General features: G+C 33.5%; 1 protein-coding gene across 1 annotated transcript in view; it reads right to left on the reverse strand.

The window, feature by feature from the left end:
- Positions 1-26,489, reverse strand: part of LOC145322272 (uncharacterized) — a 74,217-nt gene that overhangs the window by 24,960 nt on the left and 22,768 nt on the right. Inside the window, exons 7-11 of the mRNA XM_080164151.1 lie at positions 18,037-18,103; positions 7,783-7,826; positions 4,780-4,892; positions 3,276-3,366; positions 898-976 (exon numbers count right to left, since the gene is read on the reverse strand). Coding sequence (XP_080020277.1) covers positions 898-976; positions 3,276-3,366; positions 4,780-4,892; positions 7,783-7,826; positions 18,037-18,103 — 394 coding nt within the window. The remainder of the gene's footprint in view (positions 1-897; positions 977-3,275; positions 3,367-4,779; positions 4,893-7,782; positions 7,827-18,036; positions 18,104-26,489) is intronic.

A 26,489-nucleotide genomic window follows, 5' to 3' on the forward strand; every position in this document is an offset into this window, starting at 1 on the left:
TAAAATTTATGTGAATTCAATAATTTACATTGTATTATTTCTGAAATTGGTGTTTTGAATTTTAGAAGTCTTTTTCTGGAAATGTAAGGATGACAATATTAAAACTATTTGTTTTACCCCTAGCATCTTTATATAACTGTGGGTTTTTTTAACATTGAAATTCAAATTTGTCACGCTTTGAAGATAAATTATGCTGCTTTCTATCCCAAGTAAGGTCTTATGTAAAGTTTTTATAAATGAGAAAATTGACAATAAACTAGGAGAAGAACAAGGATGACAACATTTTAAAAAAGCAAAGCTCAAAAATGGACATCAGGAATGAACTATAGAGCCATGTAATACAAAATAAAATTAAAATAAATCGCGAAACCTTTTATATTTATTATGTGAAAATCTAGGAATCGATCTAGCACCAAAACAAGCAAACAAATCTTAATAAATTTTTGTAAAATGTAAATTTTTTAAATCTCTAAATTTATTTCAGCTGTATATCTTAAATATAGTCTGGAAAATCACTAAAACTTAAAAATCAAGGAACCGAACTAGCACCCTAACCAATATGTAAATCTCAATAAAACTTTTAGAAGTATGCAGAATTTAAATTTATTCAATCTCTAAAAATTTCAACCGTCTATCTTGAATAGTAGTCGAAATCATGAAATTATAAAATGAAGAAATCGATCTACTACCCTAAGTTATTGACGAATCTTAATAAAACATGGTAAACATATGAAGACTGTAAACTTAATCAATCCCTAAAAATTTGAGTCGTCTATCTAAAAAAGGAGCCGAGGAGATCACGTTTTCCCAAAACATTTCAGACGGACGGACAGACATACAGACAGACGGACATTTTTAATTATAGAGTATCTTCGCTACTAAAAATGTTCTAATTACTTTGTTCAAATTGTCTGGAGTCTGAGAGAGCTAAAACTGTTTCACATTTTCTGATTGGACTGTAATCAAATCCAGGATCCTAAAATGGTTTTAATGAAAACAATAGAGAAAAGTTACAATTCTGTAAAAATTATAAAAAAAACATTTAAGGGTAATAATCATGGACAATAAAGAAACTGACAGATAGGCGACAGAGTGAGTCATAGTGTCAATTAATTAAGAGAAAAAAAGACTAAATATCACATTTCTGCATTGTATCCTTTGTGTGTTTTTTTTCTGTGAAAAGCCATTTGTTACCTACGGTATTATAATTTAACAAATAGATTTAGTTCAAAAGACTTATTAAAAATTGTTAGCTAAAAGCAAAGACACGCTATAGGAGACGAATTATTTCCAAGTCCCTAAATAATATGCTGCTTCTTCTTCTTCTTCTTCTAAGGAGCTTTCTGTACCGATAGTACACTGCCTACTGCTCGTGCGTTTGCACTAACAGTGTCTGGCCTACATGTTTTTAAGGAGAGAGAGAACTCGGCTACTGATCTCCCCCTCCGTTGCCAAAAAAAGACGGCTGCAGGTTCCAGGTTGCCCTGTACATTACAGTTTTGTCTCCTCTGGCCTCCTGGTCGGTTAGCCATCCGGATAGATGTTCCCGGTTTGGACCACGTGGAGGTCCGACCATACCCCAAGCCTAAATAACCTAAATAATATGCATTACAAATTACTTAAGCATCATCATCATCAGGTGCATCTCTCCTTTTGACTGTGAAGGACGGAGAATACAGACACCTTGTTCCTCCATGAATTCCTGTCTTTGGCAAGTTTCTCAGCTTCTTCCCATGTTAATTTTAAATTAATTAGGTCTTTTTCAGTGCTTTGCCTCCAGGTCATTTTTGGTCGTCCCTGTTTACGTTTACCAGTGGTGGGGTTCCATTTTAAGCACTTTTTTGGAAACCCATTTTGTTCCATTCTGAACACATGTCCTAGCCACCTTAGTCTTTTATATTTCACTTCTGCTTCAATACTATTGCATACAGCTCAAGGTTTGATATTTTGTTTGGCCAGAATATTTTGCAAATTCTTCTTAAGCAACTATTGTGAAATGCATTAAACTGTTTTTTACATGCCTGGCGAACGAACCCGGTATTAGTGTCGGACTGATTATGACGTAACAAAAAAAATTAGCCAATGAGAGGCTACTATGAATTTTACCATTGGTCAATAATGTCCTCTCATTGGCTAATTTTTTTTGTTACGTCATAATCAGTCCGACACTAATACTGGGTTCCTGGCGAACCCAGTAAAAGTGTCTGACTATGACGTCAGAAAAAATTAACAATTAACCAATGAGAGACCGCTATATATTTTACCATTGGTCAATTACAGTGAATACTGGCTTCTCATTGGTTAATTGTTATTTTTTTCTGACGTCATAGTTCGACACTTTTACGGGGTTCTGCCTGGCGCTAGGTCGCAAGTAGAGATAAAGTGCTGAAATTTTGTACATGTATTTTTAGGCCCCTAAAGTAACTTTTTAGGTTAGCAGAAGAATGAAATTCGAAAAAGGGTATTTTCATAAAAAGGTCTAATCCCCAGTATTCCAATATTGTAACTTGTCATTTCTTTAACTACTTGGGCTGTTTTAGTTGACTCATACATTGTTCTAACATTCCAGGTTTCTATCTTACAGCTTTGCTTAGAACTTATTGGTCCTGTCATCAAGTTGATAGCTTCCTTTCGGATTTCACCATCATCTTTCATATTCTCAGTAAACTGAGCATCAGTTCCAACGGTTCTTGTTTCATGCACACCTCTGGCTGTGAGAAAGCCATTAGTGTTTGAGGTTCTGTGGGTGAAAAAGAAAAACATAAACTTGCTAGATCTAATTTTAGATGCCCTTTTAAATCTTAAATTTTTTAAAACACTAAATTTTAAGACTTAAAAAAACCCAAGACAGGCAAAGTGATTTAAAGAGTGTTTTATAATATTTTTAAAATATTGCTTGATTTAACTAATTTGTGATCAAAAATAATCATTGTTATCTTATTTTATTGATTTGCTGGAGGATTTTTTTAAGTAGAAAAAAACTAATGAGAATTGATTTATAAATAAGGTAAGTTGTTCATATTTAGCAACATTTTTAATTAACTAAAAACACTGTTTTGTTTTTTGTAACTAGACAAAGTGTCTCAAAAATCAACCACGTGACGTCATAAACTGAGAAACTATCCATCTCTATTTTAGGGGTTTCTTTTACACTTCTCCTCTCATCTCCCTCATTTTATGACGTCACATTGCTGTTTTTTTTAGGCACTTTGTCTAGTTGCAGTTTTATAAATATTAAAAATTCTTTTAGATACAAAAATTTAAAAAAGCATTACCTTAGTTAATGTATATTTATCCATCAGACTTTTTGTGCTTGAATTTCTCCTCATATCGTCTTTTGTTTGTTTGACACAGGACACCCGCTTTCTATTTATAAAAAACATAATTTTTTTTATAATATGTAATTTTTTTATTTTAATTATATTTTGTTTAAATTAAACAAAGTTTCAATTTGCTATGTCAAACCCTAGATATGTCAAACAGTAGATGCGCCAAACACTAGACAGACAAACAATAGATGCGACATATCCTAGACTACAACAAACACTAGAATTTTCAATTTCGCGACAAACAGCAAAATTTTTTGTGTGCGACAAACACTAGAAGCGACACATACTAGAATTTAAACTGTTGACTTCGGGTCATAAGGGGGTTAAAAAAAAGCAGGCCATCCTAATTTATTTTTTATTGAGAATGTGGACACCACTCTCTCCCCCCTACAAGACTTAATAATTAGCACCTTTTCATTTAAATATTTTATTCATTAATAACTTAATAAGCAACATATATTTGTTGCTGTATATAGACAACCACAAGTTATAAATTCCAATTCTATGAGAAAGAAAGAATAATCACATTAATTTCTATATAGTTTGGCTCGATAGTTGTAGTAGTAAGATCTGGTAAAGTATCAAAGTAGTGCGCAGAAAGTTGCCCAAAAACTTTATTGCATCCGAGCCCTAAAAAGTATGGATCATTATAAAAAAATATTTATTCTAGCGTTTGTCGTATCTATTGTTTGTCGCCTTTAGAAAAAATCTATCGTTTGTCATATTCTAGCGTTTGTTGCAATCTAAGATTGGTCTGTCTACTTTTTGTTTGTCTAGCGTTTGTCGCATCTACTGTTTGACGTATCTAGGGTCGACGTAGTACCGCTAAAAACCTGATTGTTTACTAGTCCTACTAAACAGAAATGGAAATTTTAATACTTAAAACTTTAAATAGGACATAATTAAATATAGCAAAACTCTTAAAATAAAAATGTTCTTTATATTTTTTAAACAGAAAAATTGTTAATGTATTTTTTACAATTTAGGATAGTTTTTAGGCCTTTTGCAGTGATGAGTGATTTTTTTGTAGGATTATGTAACAACAATTCAAATATAAAGAGTAAAGACTTACATACATCATATCAGCAAACATACTTCCAATTTAAAAAGATGATTGGATATTATTTTCAAAATAAAATAGATAGTTTGACAAATTAATTTGTTGAATTTCAAAATGTGGATAAACACAAAACCTTTTTCAAGACCAATGCAATGTGTTACAGATAATTAAGGCCAGAAACGCATGTAAAATTTACATTAGTGGAACATTAGTGGCACATTTTCTAAATCTTATCTAACTGCGTCATGGATCATCAGGCAAAGTTAAAAATTAATATCGCAAGTATAGCTTTCCTAAATTTACGATCAAAACTACCGGTTCTGATGGATAAACTAATAAAATTTTAGCACAAAATATACATATTCAAAATCTGAAGGATATATAACTTACTTTTTAGATGATTTATTTGAAATTGAGGATGGAATAACTAGGTTTCGTAGGCTTGACATAGAAAATTCATTGTTTAGGTCCTGAGCAGAAGTTCGCGTTAACCATAGGGCTACCTGCAATACAATGACGATATTATCTTTAAATCATTTAGTGGTGAGCCAGATCGAGGTAAGCCAATCCAATCTAGCTCACTTAGATCTGGCTCACCACTAAAATAATTTAAAGATTCAGCTCTGTACTATCGTTATCTTTTACACTTTTTAAAAGCGAAGCTTTTCTATAATTAGGGTCGGTCCGTCCGTCCGTACGTCCGTACGTCCGTACGTCCGTACGTCCGTCCGTAACGGATAGCTTTTTTCGTTAATTTAGACATGTTAGAAATGTCCTATCGATTTCAAATTTTGCATGGTGATTCCTTTAGTAGTTAGGTACGATTTAGAAAGCGTAGCAACTCTATAACCATTACCAAAATGGCCGTACGTCCATTTTAAACATGTTGATTTTTTTACTTTTTTAAATAGCTTTTTTCGTTAATTAAGGCATGTTAGAATTGTCCTATCGATTTCAAATTTTGCATGGTGATTCCTGTAATAGTTAGGTACGAGTTAGAAAGCGTAGCAACTCTATAATCATTACCAGAATGTCCGTACGTCCATTTTAAACATGTTGATTTTTTTTACATTTTTAACAACAAATTTGTATGTGACCTAATTATCCGATTGGTCTGATTTTTGGTATACTGATTCCTGGGACAACAAAGTACAATATTATAAGCGAAGCAACTCTATAATCAAGTCCTAAAAAAGTAAGTATGTCCATAATCATTATCCTGTATCAAGCAGTTTTTCAACAAATTTACTTACAATTTTGCTTTGACTCTTATACATTCGCATTCTGATTATTCAGTTCTGACATTATACAAGTGTTAATGTCCGTTTGTCATACCGTTTCAGAGCTTCCTTTTATGGATGTTGTCATCCTTGTTTTTATTAGGGTGCATTAATTTAGATCCTTCAAAGGCGGGGAATAATGGCTGTTTCCCTCAAAATGAATTTGAGGTGGAGGGTGGGAAGGAATAACCCACTCTTTCCGAAATTTAACCCCATTGCTTGGTAAAAAAAAAATTAGGGACGGATAAAAAAATAGCGCTATTTTACTCCAATACTGACCATAACTTTATAGAGGTGATAAATATTGGTCAAATTTGCACAAAAAAGACAAATTTTCATCTTAAATGGCAGAAAAGAAAAATGTTCTCTAAAGAAATTTGATGTTCTTGGAACATTTCAGGCAGAACGACGGACTTTGTGAGTTATGAAGAAGATGATGAAAGGTCAGTAAAATCATTACAATAAATTCAGCTATTTTTCTTACAAAGATAGCTATGTAGTAAATTATTTTTTAAAGCGAAGCTTTTCTATAATTAGGTTTGGTCCGTCTGTCCGGAACGGATAGCTTTTTTGTTTGTTAATTTTAAGGCATTTTAGAATTGTCCTTTCGATTTTAAACTTTGCATGGTTGTTGTTGTAGCCATGATTCTCTGAAGTTAGGACTCAGATGCACACGGAGAATGAAAGTGAGAATCCTTCGGCCAATCTTAGAATGGTAAGCTTCGCGCACAGCTGATTGTATTCTATGTTACATTACAAGCTGACCCGCAATTCTCGTGGAAGCTACTCAACTTATTACATCACCCTGGCCTAGAGTTTTGGCAGGTGTTCCATATTAAGCCACCCTAATTAATGACACTCTCATATGAGGAGCATGGATGAGGGAAAGCATGGTTAGATCTGCTGGATTTGAAGAGTCCTTACTTCCTACAAATATCCCCCCTTACAACCCTAGGGCATCTTAGGAAAGGTTGCGTGATCATAATGTAACAAATTGCGACAGCATTTGTCAACCAAGTGCAGTCTATGTGGGGACTTGAACTCGGTTTCTCCCAACCACAGCGTAGTGCGCTAACCACTACACTATAATCATACTCTATAATCATTACCAGAATGTCTGTACGTCCATTTTAAACATGTTAATTTTTTAATAATCCGAATGATCTGAATTTTGGTATGATGATTTCTGGGACAACAAAGTACAATATGATAAGCAAAGCAACTCTATAATCAAGTCCTAAAAAGGAAAGTATGTTTATAAACATTATCAAGTCTTATAATCCGGTCCTAAAAATGTAAGTATGTCCATAAACATTATCCTGTATCAAGCAGTTTTTCGGAAAAATTACTACGAATTTTGCTTCGACTCTTATACATTTATATTCTGATTATACAGTTCTGACACTATTCAAGTGTTAATGTCCGTTTGTCCTACCGTTTCAGAGCTTCGCTTTTATGGACGTTGTTATCCTTGTTTTTATATTCATATATAACGCTTATCAAAGCATTCTAAAGAACAAATTAAATTTTAACATGCATATCTATAACACTAAAAATATAATTCACATTTCTCCTAACTGCTTCGTACAGACAGACAGACATTTCAAATTATAAAGACTTTTCTCTGAAAATATTCTATAAATAAGTTGATTATTTCTAACCATCTTTTTTTAAAACAAAAAGCATATTTTTGCAATATTTTTGAAATATGAAAAAATGGGCCATATGAATTATAGTGTAAATGAAAAAAAAGATAGCTAAGGCAAAGAAGGAATAAGCAAAAAATAATTAGATAAGGAATTTAACAAGAATGATAACATCCAAATTCTTAGTAAAGCTAATTAACATACAATATTAGATGGACGGACATTGTGGTTTAACGATTTTATTTCCAATAGATTAGACATTTTTACAGTAAACGTGAAAAAAATACTCCAATTTTAGCGAATTGGACAGAATGACTGTTAAAGTTAATTTAAGAAACGATGCTTTTTGCTCAGCAAGATCCTCACAGACAAATTCAGCTCTAATTTTAATTTATAAAATATCTTTTTTTCCTAAATATCTCGACTAAAAGAGAGGTTACCAGTAATCTAAGAAATACAAATTTTACCTGTTGTTTTGCTGTAAGTGGTTCTGTTTTACCAACAGGAATGCCTGAAAATAAGTTTTTTTTTATTTAACCTTATTTGTTTTCGTAATGTGGCATCAGCCATCAGAATGTACTTCTTCAATATTTTTTTCCCTTTGTTCTTTAGCCTATGCCCGACGATGTTTAAAAATTATAGATTCTGTAAAAATGGATATAGAATACGTGAATAAAGTGAGAGATTCTCGCATATCGCCCTAATGAAATGTTTCTACAGCTGGCTAATTTAACGCTACGATGATATTATGACTTTACCCCGTCCACTTCCCTAACGATTGAGGGACATATTTGCCAATGTGACTATAGAAAAAACCTAATTTGAAAAAAATTTCACTGTCTCAATATCCACGTATTCTATCTCCATTTCTGTATCACACATCAAGTAAAAGTTGAAACAAATCATTCACAAAATGAAAGAATTACATAATCAAAGAATGATTTATGAAAAATTGTGGCAAATTTTATATATCCTTAATTGCTTTACTCTAAGTTAAAGTTTTATAATAACTGTTTGAGTAAAAGTCTTATCTTTTGAGTGATAAACAAATATTAAAATTTTATTACTAAACAAGGATGAAAACTTCATCGCATTTATTATTAAATATTATTAGAAATATGAACAAAACTAATGTATCCAAAAATTACGTAAAGACAGAATGTTTAATGTGGACATACTTACATTTTAAGATAAGTTCAACCATTGTTTTCACTGATAACATTATGCCTAGTGATCACCAAAAATCAATATTCCAAAAATCATGTAAATGTGATGATTATATCATAAAATATTTTGTTTTTAAGAATCTAAAATATTTCTTAATGAACTTTCTGGTAATAACTACAAATTTGATAATATCATACCGAACTCTTACAGGAATCCTTATTCCAAGTTACGGACGGAGAAGGGTGTCACGGCGATTCTTTTTTTTGTCTACAAGAAAAAGTCCTTTTAAATCGTGTTGATATTTCTCTGCCTGATAATATAAGTTAAACATAAGCATGACAATTTTAACCATATCAATTTAACGCATAGAAATCATGATATGGGTGTGAAAAATGTATGGCAGTCTCATGTTAAGCCTTGTAAAGATGCCGGAGGGGCCCCCATTCATTTCCCTGGTTGGGAGACAGGGAGAGGTGGGTCAGCCTGTATTTGCCAGAATGTAACAAGACCTCACATATGTACCTCTGATCCCCTAACCGGAGATCCCCCTTTTATGTAGCAACCCCATGACTGCAAATGAAACCTTCCCCTTGGAATGTTCCCCCCTTGACATCTGCAGCTGGCAGCTAGTTGGCAGTGAAATTAGCTGCGAATTTCAAACAACAGGCAAACCCAAAAAAATTTAATTTCAGCATCAGTTTACTGTTGATTTTCATTGGGACTAGATCACTAGCAAAAAATTGATCTTTTTTTATTGTGGTTATGCTGATATTCGAGGCCTTTGAATTATTTTACATTGTTTAACTATATTGATATGACATTTTTCTTAAGCTCAAGGCTTATTCAAAATGTCTACTACAAATATATATTTTGTTGTGTAATTATGTTTTGTGATAATGAAATATCTATTGTTGCTGAGCTGATGGGAAGACTGTACACTTTGATGTTTGAGAGCTGAGCCAACATCACATTGATATCTGAGAAGTAAGCCTACCATCTGTGGCTGCAGGTTGCCATATTGATTCAAGCTGATGGCAAGAAGATGTACTACGACTGTGTACGGCTCAGGCTGCTATAGAGAAACAGCAACCTGCAGGACTTTGAGGCTTCCATCACTCCAGTGCTTGGTGCCACAGGCACATTTGAATCCATGGACCCAGCATGGGCCAATACATTTTTTGGCATGTATGAGGCAGATTTCAGTCATATCAATGATCCTATTTATATTCTCCTTGGCCTTTCGCCCAAGCATCTTTCCTGTAATGGTCAAATCTGTAGGGGAAACTAGCTTGTACCCTATTTGGTCCAGTCTTAGCACTGATAATTGAGGGTCTGATCAGTTATTCACATTTAAGGCCACCATGATTGATGGCCATTACCCAGATTTCCTCATATCTGAGAGCCTGGGGGTTCAGCTGCCGCTGATGTGTCCTGGCTGAAAAAGATGTGTCCACTGCAGGACATTTGCGGCTGGCAATACCTGGATCAAGTCCGAGCAGCAGCAGAGTTATTGAGAGCTCTCTTACCCTGGACTTGGAGGTCAAGAGATGGAGGGGATTCAACTATTATACTGCAACATATCCTGACCATGGACCATTGGTTCTTTACCCTTGCAACCCCAGAGGAACTGAGCTATAAAGGTCCTGTGTATTTTCTTTCCTGGTGACTGCCTACAAAGAAAGCACCACTACTCCCCTCCGTATTTGTGGGAACTCCAGCCTGGAGTGTCGGGGGTGAGCTGCAAGATTATGCTGCCTGGCCAGCCGCAAGTTATGCTCAGGGATAAGGGATAGGAAACGTAGGAAAATATTATTTCAGGCCTATTTCAAGCCTAGGCCTAAAAAACTAGTTTTGGGATGGCGCAGTAGTTCGTTATAAACAGTAATGAAATAGCTGTGTGTGTGTGTGTAGATAAAGTATAGAATAAAATTCAGGTAGCTAGCCTATATATTAATGGCTTTTGTTAAAATCATGTTATGATGTTTTTTGTCTCTTGCATTTTTATTAAAGAGTAAAAATTTTATTTAAAAATATTATTTTACCATTTCTTATTAAAATTCGAAATAAATAAATAAATTTAGTACAATAAGTAAATAAGTACTTGGGTAACCTTCTAACAATAATCTTGTTCTATGTTAGTAGAATAATGTTTTTGTACTTTTTAGCATTTATTAGTACATTAGTTGTGTCATTCAATTCCATATAAAGTTTTAAAATTTTAAATACAACATTTCATTTATAAACTACCAAATGAATAAATTCGTAGCTACCTACTTTCCAAAAATAATCACTCTATTTTTGTTTTTTATATATGGTATTTTTTAATGTAAACTCTGGGCAGATTTGATATTTAAGTTGAAGTGATCGAACACCTTTTTTTATTAATTACTATTTCTATTAAGAAGCAGACAAGATAATTTTTTTTATTGCTGCGTTTTATTATTTTCTCATCCGCCAATTGGTGATTGGTTGATACAAAACAGGCCGATTCTTATTGGTTTAGAGTAATAGCTACTTGGGAGCGTCCGCCAGTTTGTTAGGAATTTGTAAAAGTTGCAATATCCCTTTAGAATCTAAGCCGGGACCTAATTAATGGCCAGGTTTCCTATCCCTTATCCCTGGTTATGCTGGCACCGATATTTCAAAGTTCTACAATACTGTAGAAGCCACACCCTTTGACCAGCAGTTGAAAAGGGTGTGGTTTTCGCCTGATCCTGAGGGAGAGCTGCAACACCCCAGGCTACAATTGAATCAAGACAAAAGTAAGTGCCAAGCTATGTATGACTTATGTATGGTGAAATTAGACATAAAACCATGATGATTCCAGGTAAAACCAAAATATTTCAGCGGGATCTTTTTGAGAAAATTAGATTTAAAAATTTCAAGTTCAATTTTCACCCCCTAGGAGTTGCCACATAATCATGACAAGAAAAGCAAATATTATATATTTAAAATTTTAAACAACTTTGCTTTCATGAAGTCTTTCATAAAACCTCTATAAATATGATTTATTTAAGGCTGAATTTCCGTGACCTTAGCAAAGCAACTGATAAAAATGGCAATTAATTAACTCCCTTCAGGAGTGGTTTTATGAAAAACTTTATAAAAGCAAGGTTGTTCAAAATTTTAAATAAACAGATTGGCTATAAATTTTAATATTTAATCCAGGAAAATCCAAGCCTAACAAAAATCATGTATGATAATGGTTCAAATTCTTCCTGTCAAAATAAGTGCATAGCAATGACTTCTAAAAGGGTCCTGAATGTCCTGCTTGTACAGTCAGATATCTTAAATTTTTACCTGTTCCTTTTTTGACGACTTTTATACAGTTTTGTACTATGAGAGGTGTAGTTGAAAATTATAGTTGGATGGGGAACACGAATATAATAGTGTGTTAACACTTTATGGACGAAATGGGCAAACTTTCTATTAAAAAATTTATGAGCTATTTTTTTAAAGAAAATTTAATAATAATGGGAATAAGATATTTAAGAATATCGCATTGATATTGAAAGAGGGCAATGAATAGAATAATTAATATCATTATGAATCTTGTGAGGTGAAGCTTTTCTAAAATTATGGTTACTTTGTCCGCCCTCAGATCATTAATTTAGGCATGCTAGAATTACCCTATGAATTTTAAAATTTGTATTATCATTCTTAATCTTAATGCATTATTTATAGGTCGTAGCAACTCCAAAATACTCTATATAATCTTTAACAAATGTCTGTATGTCACTTTCAAACATGATTTTTTTAAACATTGATTTTTAGGACGTTTAGGAACAATGTAATAATTAATGCAAATTGATGCAAATACAGACAGACAGGCATAAGGACAGACGGACATTTTAAATTATAAAGTAGCTTCGCTACTAATAATAAAGTATAAGAATGTTGACAAGAAGTTTCAGACTTCTATCTTTAACTTGTTTTTAACCTATTTTTGAAAGGTATATCAAAATATACTTTAACACCTGTAGATTCAAACTGCAAAGCCAAAAATTTGAACAATTGCCCACATCGATTTTTAAAGGACTTAAGATTTTTTTTTTTACTATAGATTAAATAATTTTTACTGAATCGTTATGTTTCTTTCCGTTGTAGGTAAAATACTCAGCTTTTAGAGTGTCTTGCTTTGTAAATATTGTATGCTAGTATACAGTAAAGTTAGGTCTTTTGATTTTATCTATCAAAACTAATTAAAAATCAATTCTTTACAATATATCAATGAATTAACATAAAAATGTTTCATGTCTATCATACATTAAAACACATAAAAATTAGCTGTAAAGGGTTAAATATATTAAGATGACAACAAATGTTTATGCAATACAACAAATTTATTTTTGTCACATATACAAATATGATATAAAATAAGATTATTCAAACATATTTTTAAAAATATTTTTAAAAAGTATGTTTCTTTTATGAGTAGGGTTTTCATTCTTTTCATTTTTATTAAATAAAATTAAATTACGTTTGAAATAAGTCACTTTGTGAAAACACTCTTTCGGAAATTATAAAGAATTGAAATGAAAGAAGATTTCTTATTGGTTTAAATTCAGCATTATGTTTTTTATTGTATTATGTCAGATTTTTCAATGAAATTTATTGTTTTAGAAAAAAAATTATTTCCATTGTATCAGTATAAAGTGAATTATATAAAATTGTTCACTAAGTTACAATATTACACAAAGTAAAAAAAGATCTTTTGATCTGGTAAAAATGACCAGAGCAACAGTAAAAATTAATTTTTAAATCCCACAAAAAAAGTTTATTGGGGACTTAATTCAAATTTGGGCTCTGCAGTCTGATTCTATAGGTGTCCTAGTATATTTTTGACCCCCCATTCAAAAATAGTTTAAAAACGGTTTAAAGGGACTGTAAACAAAAACATTTTTCATCAGATTATCAAACCTTAACAGTATCTCATTCACATTTTCTTAAAGTGATATCAAAACGGGCTCTTATTTCCTTTAAAAACGGCTTTTTTCCGCCGATTTTTAATATGTCCAAGATTAGGGGAAAAAATTCCGTACTATATAAATGTACAGTTTTTACCTTATCTTGACTGGAGACTGCTATGACTACAAAAACTGGACAATAGTTCAATATATAAGTCGTCATCATGGGCATGCACTTTGATAACATTTGGCTCACCATCACCACCAGTAGGAGCATCTTAAAGGCCATTGTCCTCAAAATCAAGATTTAAAATGGATTTATTAAACACATCAAAAAACGTTTTTGTATACGTTTCAGGGTAATTTTTATCTTTAACATGTATTTAGCTTCATCCATAAGACTGGGGATCAGCAGCTTTCCTCTTGAGTGATAGGGATCAAATTTCTTTTTTCCAAATATTTCTTATTTAGAAAAATCATTAATTTCTACCTTATACTGTTTTTCATAATATTTGATGCATAAATCCCTTTAAAAAATATTTTTTTATCAGAATCAATCTTTAAAAGAGGAGAAAAGTGCAAAATAAATGTTTTCCCATTAATTTTCTTTTCATTTGCACAATAAAGTTGTTCAGTAAAAAATCTAAAAATTTAAATTTTGATTGATATACAAGCATTTTACTCTAAAAAGAATCTTTTTCCTTTATCATACGTGTTGCTTTACCAAATAGAAACAATGTATTGTAAAGCTGTACACTTATGGACTACCATAGACATATCCAGGAAAATGTAGATTGCATAATAAAGTTGTTCAGGGTTTACTAAAATATCCTCTAGTAGTACATCTTCAGATGAAATACAGGTGTTCAAGTCAATTTCAGGTTCCAGGTATGATCCTGCAGGTCCTGATCCTCCAGGTCTCCAGAAATCTTTGAAAGACTCCTGTGACCACAATTTTTGTTTTAGAGACTTAAAATTTAAACTTAAGCTTTTCTTACATGTCTACATAACATATCAAAATTTCATAAAGATCAACCGCCATTTTCCGCTGACCACCGACTGCGGCGTTTTGCAGCTGCCAAGTACAGCTGCAGCCACTAGAATTTATGTTTTTATATTTTTAATATAAATTTATATAAATATAAACATTTTCTGCAAATACATTGTTCTTCTAGCTTTAAAAATAAGAAAATTACAGCTGTTTGAAATTTTAAAGTAGAAAAGGATTTAAAAACAAAGGTTGTTGAATAAAAGGGTAAAGGAAGCAACAATTGACTTTGATTTGCTTAAGGTCGGAAATTCATTATCAAACAGGGGGCTTGCAGAATTTTTTTTATTAGCCCTCTAGCTCTAATAGGGAAGGAGATGATAGAGGGGGGGCGTTGAATGCCCCCCCCCCCCCAACCGATAAAGATGGGGCAATTGCCCTGACTGTTTAGGGTTAAAGGTAAAGCTGAATTACATTTTTTTCACAAAATTATTTTTTTTATATCTTATATCAAAAATTTCAAAATAATAAATTTATGCAGCAATAGTTATAACTATCTTTCACACCAATGAAAATTACCCTCCCCCAAAAATAACCATTTAGGGTTAAAGAATTAAGTTTATCTCAGGGGGAGGCGTTTTTGAAAATACGCTTTTATAGAATCATAATATAATAATTAAATCATAAAAAATGTTGTCAAGAAAAAATCAGCATTTTATAATGAACATCTGGAATTTCTGGTTGTTATGCTTTTTATATTGTACAGGCACCCTACTACTAAGTTGGAAATCAAAAAGACAATTCTAAAATTCCTAATGACAATAAGAGCTATCTGTTATTGAGAGATCAACCAACGGACTATTTATAAGCTTTTATTATTTACAGAAGTATAATGAAAAATGTTATGAAAAAGTGTACACGGGCGCAAGGATTTTTTATTAACAATTAGCGATAATTGTTACTTACAGACAGGCGGACCAACCTTAACTATACAAAAGCTACACTTTTAATGTTTAAGGAAAGCTTTCTTTAAAAAAAAGTTGATTAATTTTAATCATTGAAATATCGCACATTACTAAGTTTGCGTTTTTTGAGATAGACCAAAATACATTCAGGACCCTTTTAGAAGTCATCTGCGTAGCTACATATGTGCGCCTAGGGGAAATTAATTCCCTTCAATTTTTAGAATCCTTTAGCAAGTGGTCAGCTCAACAGGTGGATGTTTATATGTGCATGACTGTGCTGTGATATGTGCCTTCCCCTTTTCTTTCACAACCCCAGCAGGAGGGCCAAGCCAGGCCCCATGCACAAACGTTCCCTCCCAGAAACAGCCGCCTAATAGCTGTCGCATCTCATTGTCTAAAATCCCACCTAAATTTGGAATGCAAATAAGTAAAACATTTTAGTGATCAATTCACTGATTTTCTTCGAGGGAGATGGATCTCTCCTAAGCTTTTTGAATCCTTTTGTAGAAGGCCTATTGTAGCGAACAAGGAAAAATATTTGCTTTATGAAGCTTTTGATTTATTTTATTTTATAGTCAAAGCAGTTCTCTTTCTCTTTTGATTTCTGTAAATGAGCATCTACAATAGTATTTTTATTAAGAATTGTTCATCTATAGTAATACATTAATTGTGAACTAAATTATTATGAAATATTATGGAAAAGTATATTGTCCAGTTCGTGCTTTTAATTTATTGAGTGACTAAATTGTCCTCTATTTTTATGATAATGAATATTAAATTGCTATTGTGTTTAATAATGAAATGTTTATTTGGATGTAAAATTAATGTTATGTTTAATTTTAGTTTTGATTTCCTAATTATCTAGTAAACAAGGATGACAACATCCATAAGTAAGCTCAAAAATTATAAATGAATATCGGGGAAAAATTTACCACATAGGAGAAATCACAAAACCTTTAAAATCATAAAACTTAAAAATCTAGGAATCGATCCAGCACCACAACGAATAAGCAAGTCTAAATGAAACTTAATAGAACTATGTTGAATATTAGCATATTCAATCCTTAATAATTTCAGCCGTCAATCCTGAATAGTTAAAGAGAAAATCACGAAAACCTAAAAATCTATGAATCGATCTATCACCCAAATTAATAAACAAATCTTGATATACCTAGGTAAAAATATGTAGAATGTGAAATTAATTAATCCATAAAAATTTCAGCCCTCTCTTAAGAATTATAGAGTAGCTTCGCTATTAATAAATAATATGGAAAAATTGCTCCAGTAGTTTCACTTAGGGCATGCAAGTCAGGCTTTGATTTTTTTGTATTATTACCAAGAACGAGATCAAAAAATTAAAAGGGGAGTTATCTAATTAATATACTCTGATAGCTTTGACTCGAGGAGAAATAATAAAGAGTATACTAATACTCTGTTACAAGGAGGGAGAGAGTAAAAAGAAAAATTTAGTTAAAATAAATCTTTCTTTTTTAGTAGAGTAGCCCCTACTCTATAATTTGAAATGTCCGTCTGTAAGTCTGTATGTCTGAAACGTTTTGGGGGAAACGTGATTTACTCAGCTCCTACAAAAGATAGAAGGCTGAAATTTTTTGTTAACATTTCTATCAAAATGAAGCACAATTAAGTATAAAACATCGGTAGCGGTCGGACTGCTTTTAAGCAGCTTTTTAGCCGCTTTCAATTTTCAAAACTGATTTTCTTGGCTCCTGTAAAAGAGAAAAGGCTAAAACTTCCATTAACATTCCCATCAATATGGAGCATAATTAAGTATAAAAAAATTAAAAGCGGCTGGGCTGCTTTTAAGCAGCTTTTTAGCCGCTTTATTTTTTTAAAACCGATTTTCTCGGCTTCTGGTAGAGAGAGAAGGTTGAAACTTCTTGTCAACATTTCCATCAATATGGAGCTTAATTATGTATGAAACATCATTAGCGGTCAGACTGCCTTTAAGCAGCTTTTTAGCTGCTTTTATTTTTCAAAACTGATTTGCTCTGCTCCTGTAAAAGATATAAGGCTGAAACTTCTTGTCAACATTCCTATCAATATGGAGCATAATTAAGTATGAAATATCAATAGCGGTCGGACTGCTTTTAAACAGCTTTTAGCCGTTTTTATTTTTCAAAACTGATTTTCTCGGCTTCTGTAAAATATAGAAGGCTGAAACTTTTTAACAACATTCCCAACAATATAAAGCATAATTAAGTGTTCATCATCAATAGCGGCCGGGCTGCTTTTAAACAGCTTTTTAGCCGCTTTTACATTTTTCAACAGATTTTCTCGGCTCCTACAAAAAATACACTACTGAAACTTCTTGCGAATATAACAGACTTTATGCCCCATACTTAGGTAGTCTTTAGTAGTCTGACTGTTTTAAGCTGCTTTTCTTTTTAAAACTTTCAGACATAAACATTACCTAATTTTCAAAAGTTTCGTGATTTTAAGTTTTTGCATATTTATTTGCATAGATCTCTCTTTCTCTTCTTTGATATTATAACAATTAATTAGCTCTATAACTCACTTTGTCTGTTTGTCTATTTTATTATAGATTTTGTGCTTCGCTACTTATGGATGTTGTCATCCTTGTTTTCTTATACATGTTGATAGAAAGTTTTACCTCTAATCTCTATTTTTAGCAACAGACAATTGTATTAAACCTATACAATAAATATATATTACCTCCATGTAGACTGCAATGATTTGTACTGTTACTTTCCGAATGTGTTTCACTGGTCCCATCACTTTCCTGTAAATTGCAACAATTATTTTCTGTTAAATGCTCTGCTATTCCATTTTTAGGCTTTATACGCTTGATGATAAAAACAAGGCTGACAACGTCCATAAGTAGCGAAGCTCAAATAATACTTATGGATATTTATCCGAAAAATTTAACTATGGAGCATAAAATCATAAAAAAAACATTTAAAAATCACGAAATCTTGTAAGATTTATAACGTAAAAATCTAGGAATCGATCTAGCACCTCAACGAATAGGCAAATCTTAATAGAACTTTGTAAGGATATAAAAATTGTAAACTTATTTAATGCCAAAATTATCAGCCGTCTCAAATATGAGTAAAGAAAATCATGAAAACTTAAAAAATCTAGGAATCGAACTAGCACCCCAACCAATATTCAAATCTCAAGAAAACTTGATAAGTCTGCAGAAAATTAGAGTATTCAATCCCTGAAAATTTCAGCCGTCTATCTTGAATAGGAAATCATGAAAACTTAAAAATGTAGGAATCGATCCAGCACCCAAATTTATTGACGAATCTTAATGAACTTGGTGAAAATATGAATATTAGTAACATATGTAATCCCTGAAAATTTTTAGGTGTCTATCTTTTATAGGAGCCAAGATAATCACGTTTCCCCCATTCTGTTTCTAACAGACGAACGGACAGACGGACGGTTTTCGAACCATAAAGTAGCTTCGCTACTAAAAATTGATCACAACATCCATAAAAGCGAAACACAGCAAACAGAGAAATATGGATAAATGCATTAGTATTATGACTTTTTAAAGTCTCAGTTAAAACAAATATAATATATAAATCACAAATTTTCTTACATTTTCCATTCGTCTACACGGCATAAAACGTCTGATACTGTCGGATACTACTAGCAAATGAATTTACAAGGATGACAACATCCATAAATAGCAAAGCACAAAAAATGGAATGACAAACGGGCAAAGTAAATCAAGCAAGAAAGAAAAAGAAAGAAGCATGTGTATGTTTTATACTCGACTATGCTTCATTGTGATAGAAATGTTAGAAATTATGGAAAGAAATCAGAGGTATAGCTATATTAACAGATGAAATAAATCTTATTTCCCCCATACAGTTAAGGTCGAACTTACGGAAGGTCTGACGAACAGACAAATTTTAATTATAGAGTAGCTTTACTGCTAAAATTCTGACACAGAGCCCTTTGTCAGATATACATCAAATTAGTGCAAAGATCGGCAAAAACCTTTTAGCCCCCTAAGTTAGCTAAATATCATAGACGACACACATACATACATCTTACTATTTTGGAAGGTAATATATATCAAAAATATTGCTGCATGGAACAGTTGACAATTGTTTTCTCATACTTTTAGCCAAAACATTAAACTTATTAGAAATAAACAAAATTCAAAATATCATGTAGACACCACAAATACACGCACAAATTGACAGAAAAACTTCCAACTACTGCATAGAACAACTAAAAAATATTTTTCACAGATTTTAGTTAAAAACTAGAATGACAACATTCATAAAAACGAATATTAACACTTGTATAGCGTCAGAATTAACTGAACAATCAAAATATAAATGCATTAAAGTCTAAACAAAATTTTAAGTAAATTTTTGGAACAACTGCATACAGGATAATGTTTAAGGACAACATTACATTTTTAGGGATGCTTATAATATTGCAATTGTTGTATTTAGGAATTAATATTCTAAAAAACAGATCAATCATATAATTATATATCACACAAAAGTTAGTTGTTAAACAATAAAAAATCAGCATGTTTAAAATGTACGTACAGACATTGTATCGCTGCAGGACCAATCTCGAAATATTAAGCGAGAGTCAAACCGCAGCTATGATTTTTAACCACTACTTGCTGTTCAATTAGATATAAACAACCAGATTGATTTCAAATCTCTCTATTCCAAAAGGAAGAAAACCGTGTTCAGTCTTATAAAGTAGCACGTTAATTCACTTATGAGCATAGAGTTGTTTCATTGATTGAAGACCTACAAACACATAAACTTGCCAATGCCACAAGAGTTCAAACTTTCCAATGACACACCATCGAGAATCGTTATTCTCACAAGCAATTCTCAAAGCCTATGCAAATCCTCACAATCACAGTCATATACTCTACCCCAGTTCCTGCGTCTACTTGGTCCAGCTGTACTTCCAAACTTCTTACACTCAATCGCACTCATACTTGAAAACTTTTGACATTTATGTAGAGCATGGTTCTGACCGCATCCTTCCAGAACACACATCTGCCTAGGTACTGATCCTCTATCATCATTCAGTTCCTCAGGAGCTTGAACAGTAGCTGCAGCTGGCGCTGTTCTACGCCTCTGCAGGCTGGTATAACTTGTATCTCCACAAATAAGTGCTCCACGATGCTTCTCTAGTAGACCAATTAACCGGTACATCCATGGTGCCCAACTCCAGCACCAAAGCATCCCTAATATCCTTAGGTAACTTACGAAAACCAAACTTTCATTGAACATCCCTCCTGGGGGTCTAACAGTGGACCAACTGCGCAAGCAGGCCGTAAAAGTCAGCCATGGCTCCGGTAATCTCTGCACAAGTGGCAAAACTTGGTTTGACCGATCACAACTTAAGAAAACGAAGTAACTGACGGGCTCTAGACTTATAAAGCTGGTCAAGATATCTCCATTGCTCAGCATAAGTAGATATCTGCATTAATTGAGCTCTCAAATGGTCATCTTTATAACATGCTCGGAAGCCAATAACGTTTGCAAATAACCAACCGTGTACTGCACTTCCCCAGTAATGCCCTGGAAGTGATCCTTAAATGCTTGATAGGACACTGAATCCTGATCCTTTACCTTAAAAGTAGGTAAAATCATCTTATCCAAATCAAAATTCCCAGGGGGATGGGAGGATTTTCAGCTCCCCACAATGTCGGCAGTTGAAGCAACCGTAGGGGGAGGGTCCATGATTGTAGAAATTTCTCTTCCAAGCGCATCTACGCCTTATCCTAACTCTGCATTCAGAGGTATACTGGTTTGATCAAGTACACTGGTTAATTCATTGTACCGATCCAGTTGTCTGTCTGCAGACGCTCGCAGCCCTCCTCACTTGATGATGCGCGCCAACCACACCTTAAGTTCACTTCATATACTCTAGTGATTTTGGCACACTCGACAATTGCTTCGACGCTTCTACGAAGTACTGACACAACCAGCGTCACTTACCAACAATGCTCCCCGATGCTGGACCAACATAGCAGTAAGCTTAGGAAGATTTGGTACATCCATCCATAGCCCCTTATTCCAGATTTATCGCATCCTGAATACTTTTCTGGCAAATATGTCCACAAATAGCAGAACCAGTTCTCTGCCAAACACTCTTGATCCGATCATAACAACTGACCAATCAAGGTTAAACATCCGCTGAATACCACTAGCGCTGCAGTTATTTCCCCCTGCGAGGAAAACTGCGGTTTATCTGTCCACTCCCTGTACAATCTGATGAGCTCTGGATTTGAACAGCATGTCCAAATATGTCCACTGTTGTACATGAGGGGAAATTTGCATTAACTGAGACCTCAATGATTCAGACTTCATGACTGGATCTGAAGCTAATATTAATGTTGTGTGGGTGAGTTGCACCTGGACTGAATAGTCAACTTGTCAACTCAAGGCCAGACTCTTGGTCCTTCACCTCATACCCGTGGTACAGTACATTACAGACAACCAACCCTTTGATTGCACGATCTTTGTCTGGAGATCCTAACTGTGCATGGTAATGAGTTGCGCCTGTTTGGGGCCAAGGCATTCCCCCTACTCTACTTTTTGATGTCCTGTGCCGAACAAAGCAGGTAGGTACCATTATTAACATCTTTGGTATGACGCAGATTCGAGTTTCATCCTTGTCTCAACCATGACACTTTGGTTGAGCTTGACTTCCGAATTAGCGGGAAGTTCACGAGATCAGTTGGCGAACATACAAACCCCCAATACCAGGAACCATCAAGTTTCAACAGCAGGTTTGAATATAGATTTATTGATGAAATTATTTCAAAGACCTGAAATTACAAAATCAGTTAATTCATAATTCCAGTTATTTATAACCACGTAATCTTATTTGCTTTTTAAAATCATTTTTCTCTACGGTAAAAAATCTTTGGAAACTTTGGCTTTAAAGGAAAATTATTTGGTTTAATAAATCATTGTTAAATGCAACAATAAGGCACATAAAAATTACTAAAACATATATTTAACATAATTAAGTTTCATGCTTAGCTGGCTAAAGCCTTTTTAAAACTACATATAATCGTCCTATACACCATTCTTCTTAATCAAATTAACAAATTCTACCTGAAGCTCTTATGGTTTCAAATCCCTGATATACTAGGGTCGTTCACACACTATGAGACCAATGATAGGCCCAATTTTGTTCTCCGAAATCTTCACACTCTCATATCTCATTCAAAAGTGAAAAACGTGGGCGCATATAAACAATCCATGCTGCGTCACTTTATGAAGGGAAAGTCAAAAAAGACGACATTTGCGCTTAATTCTAGGATTAATGATAAGGAATTAATTTCGTACTTGATAAACACAAAGCTTCCTCGAAAAGAGGTTAAGACACACCCCCCGTTTGAAAGTCAAATTAACTTCCTTAACGAGATTCAAGGTTTTTTTTCCGCTGAGCACTAGCAACATTTCTCACTAAACTCAACTCACCATAATCACATGAGAATGGCCACATCCCGAAAACGTGACAATTTTGCTCCTAACTAAATGAAACCCCGTGAAATGCATACACAATATTATACTCCTCACTAGGACTCATAATACCTCACATTTTAGGATAGAAGGATGGGGATTGGTTCGTACCATACAACATTCCATGCACATGACAATCACAAGATCACATACACAATCCTAAAATAGATAATCCTATTAATCATGATGTTGTAAATATAACAACTATACTAAATAATAATCATTTCATAATCAATAGGTAATAAATCATTATTAATAAATCAATAAGTACCTACGAAATCAGGTTGAAATGTAAATGTAAACAATAATGGTAAAAATAAAACGAAATAAATCTTAGACAAGAAAATTAAGATTTATAGGTACTTAAAACTAAATTTGTTAAGCATCAAAAAGAGTAGTAAGAAAAAATTTTTCAAAATCCTTGGGCAGAAAGTTTTTCAAACCTAATGAATAAGAACTGTAATATCTTAATCAACAATAAAACTTTTTAATACTTAAAGAATAGCAAAATAATAATATCTTCGTTAGAATTTTCATTGGAATTATAAAGAAAATACCAATTTTTCTTTGTAAAAAAATATGAGACTTTAAATATGAATTTTCAATCGTTCCTTGATCTGAATAAAAATGTTTTACTTGATTGAAATTCATATATAATTTTTAAAAAAAATCTGCTAAAAAAAATACTTGATTTTTTCTTAGAATAAATATTGAATCACGCAACCTCGACACATTTATTCCTTTTTGTTAAACTTTTCAGGTAAGTTTTAAAATGAATTGTACTTTTGAAAGAAATTAAACTCAATAAAATTAAATTTGAGCATATGAAATAGAAGAATATTTAATCGCATTTCATTTGATTCTTATTTTAGGCATAAAAATAGGCATATGAAAATGTAGCTTTTTTACTAAAAAAAATGTTCTTAGTTTTCATAAAATAAGAATCAATTATTAATCATAATTTTTAATAACCGCTTTTATTTTAATATCTGCGATAAAAATGAAGGAAAGGTTAATTTAAAATATGCATAGTTTATCTTAAATTAATTCTGTGATATTCATATAAATAATAATCAATATCTTAATAATATCATACATCGTGTTCATTATTATAAATGCTTATCTCATAGAAAATAGAGTTTACATTTTTAAACATGAACGAAAATATATGTACCTAGGAAATAATTGCTATAAAATACTTTCTCAAGGTTTAAAATTGCCCGAAGTCGCTAGGTACATATATTACTACGAATCTCTGCTCTCGGAATGAAGAAAAATCTTTACGCGTGGATTATTAGGAATCCTTGCCTCCGGAGTGAAAGAAAAAACTTTATTTGCTTACAAATTAAAACAAATATCTTGATTTTTTGCGATAATCTTTTTAAAATAATAATCAGAAATATTTTAAACATTATCATAATAATTTTACATGTTGTGTTCTTTACTTTAATGCATTATCTCATATGAGAATCTGAGAAATAACATTTTTTAAGCAAACGTGAACCATGAAAAAAATACCTCGAAAAATAATTTAAAAATCTATTTTTCTTAATCTAAACAAAAAAACTGCAAAAATCATTTGGTAGTTAATACACACAAACTTTTGCTTTTCAAAATCATACTTAAAGAAACAAAATCTTTTAAAATCTGCTTTAAAAGTCTAAACAATTTTGTAGAATTTTTGTGCTTAAATATGAACAATAAAATTAGTTGAATAATGAATACTTATTCTTTGCAGAACCTTTTTAGGTTCCCTTCACAGCTTAATATATAACTTGTAATATTTTTTCTTTAAAGATCATTTTCACATAAATAGTTTATGTTGTAGATTAGATATGTGTGGTTTGAAATTTTGCAATGACTTACTGGCGGCAACACCCGCCATATCTCCACCCGCCATTTGCAGGCCTCTTACCCTGTGTCGGGCGGCAAGGTTGGCAGCAGCCAAGTCGATTCTTGATTCATGACAGCACCAGGGCAAGTAATAAAAGTGTGACTGTCATAAAACTTAGAATCATCTACCGGCTTTTGTCCGGCCGGAACCGAAACTCCCGTCGGCTCTTGTCCGGCCAGAACCGAATTTCTTATTGGCTCTTGCCCAGCTGGAACCGAAACTCCCGTCGGCTCTTGTCCAGCTGGAACCAAAACTCTGATCGGCTCTTGTCCAGCCGGAACCGAAACTCCCGTCGGCTCTTGTCCGGCTGGAACCGAATCCTTCAGCGGCTCAATACCCGCCGTAACAATATTCTCAACGGCTACAGTATCGTTACCAATATCATCAGGAATAACTGCAGCACAACTAACATCATTATCAACAGCTACGGCAGTACCAACCGGCTCATTATCAACAGCTACGGCAGTACCAACCGGCTCATTATCAACAGCTACGGCAGTACCAACCGGCTCATTATCAACAGCTACGGCAGTACCAACCGGCTCATTATCAACAGCTACGGCAGCTTTATATGCAGATTTCTGCTGACCAGCTCCATAGTCAGCACTTGTACAGATAAAACCACTACCAAAAATGGTTCGCCACAACATAGACTGGCCCACTTTCTGGTAGGTTGATGGAAACACGTCAGGATGTGTATTTCCAATGATGATATCTAAGCCTCCACTAATATATGTAAATCTTTCTGGGGGCATCTTAAATATTTCGGCGGCGGTTTCCGGATGGACCAAGCGCATCTCATTGCCACCTCCGAGGTTAGGCATAACCGCTGCCTCAAACTCTCTCAAATTACCATCCCTGTCCTTCAGATAGAACACCACATTGCGGCAGGATGATTCACTACCGTCAGCAACAGAAATGTTTGTATATCTGCCGGTAGATTTCAGCTTCAACTTGTGGGACATCTTCTCAGATATAAGTGGTAGACTCGCACCAGTATCAAACATGACGGCGGCATGGCAGGCGCCGCCGCCAGGTGCTACAACTGGAACTATTTGCAGCAGGAAGGTACAGGTGCTAGGCGCAGAACTTGATTTGTAGACTGTATTCACACTAGCACTAGCCTCATGCAACATACGACTATGATAACCGTCGCAATTATTGGTGCCACAGACACCAAGCTTATCCGATTTATTACAATTGTCAGCAGTATGACCATCACACAAGCAGAGTTCACACAACTTATTCTGCTGGACAACTTTTTTTCGGTCAACAACATCCATCTTCTTAAATGTGGGACAACGGAAAATAGGATGTTTATCCTCGCAATTTTCAACAGGACATGCACTGTTCCACTTGGAAGCCTTGTCCTTTCCAGCCTTTCCATTCTCATTGTCACTGCGGCCAGACACTTGCGCGGCGGCAGCTCTATCACGATTTCTCTTGCCGGCGCCAGTGTCATAGGACATATCACCGGCCAACATGGCACCCCTGGTCCTCTCCAGCAGTTCTACAATCTTCTGGATGTTTGGTTGGTTCATGCTACCTAGCTCCATCATAATTTTGTCTCTCAAATTTTCAGGGCACTTGTCTTTAAAAATATGAATAAGAGTTAGGTGATTGTAATCCTTAGCTGCAGAACCAACGATGGCTTCTACCTCCTGCATCATGCTCTTGAAGGTAGCAATTGCGCTAACCACGTCCACAGGTTTATCCACAGGTTTCATCTTGTTCAACTT

Source organism: Acartia tonsa, chromosome 6 (genome assembly GCF_053477335.1).
Source record: "Acartia tonsa isolate MP-2025a chromosome 6, ASM5347733v1, whole genome shotgun sequence".
NCBI lineage: Eukaryota > Metazoa > Arthropoda > Copepoda > Calanoida > Acartiidae > Acartia > Acartia tonsa.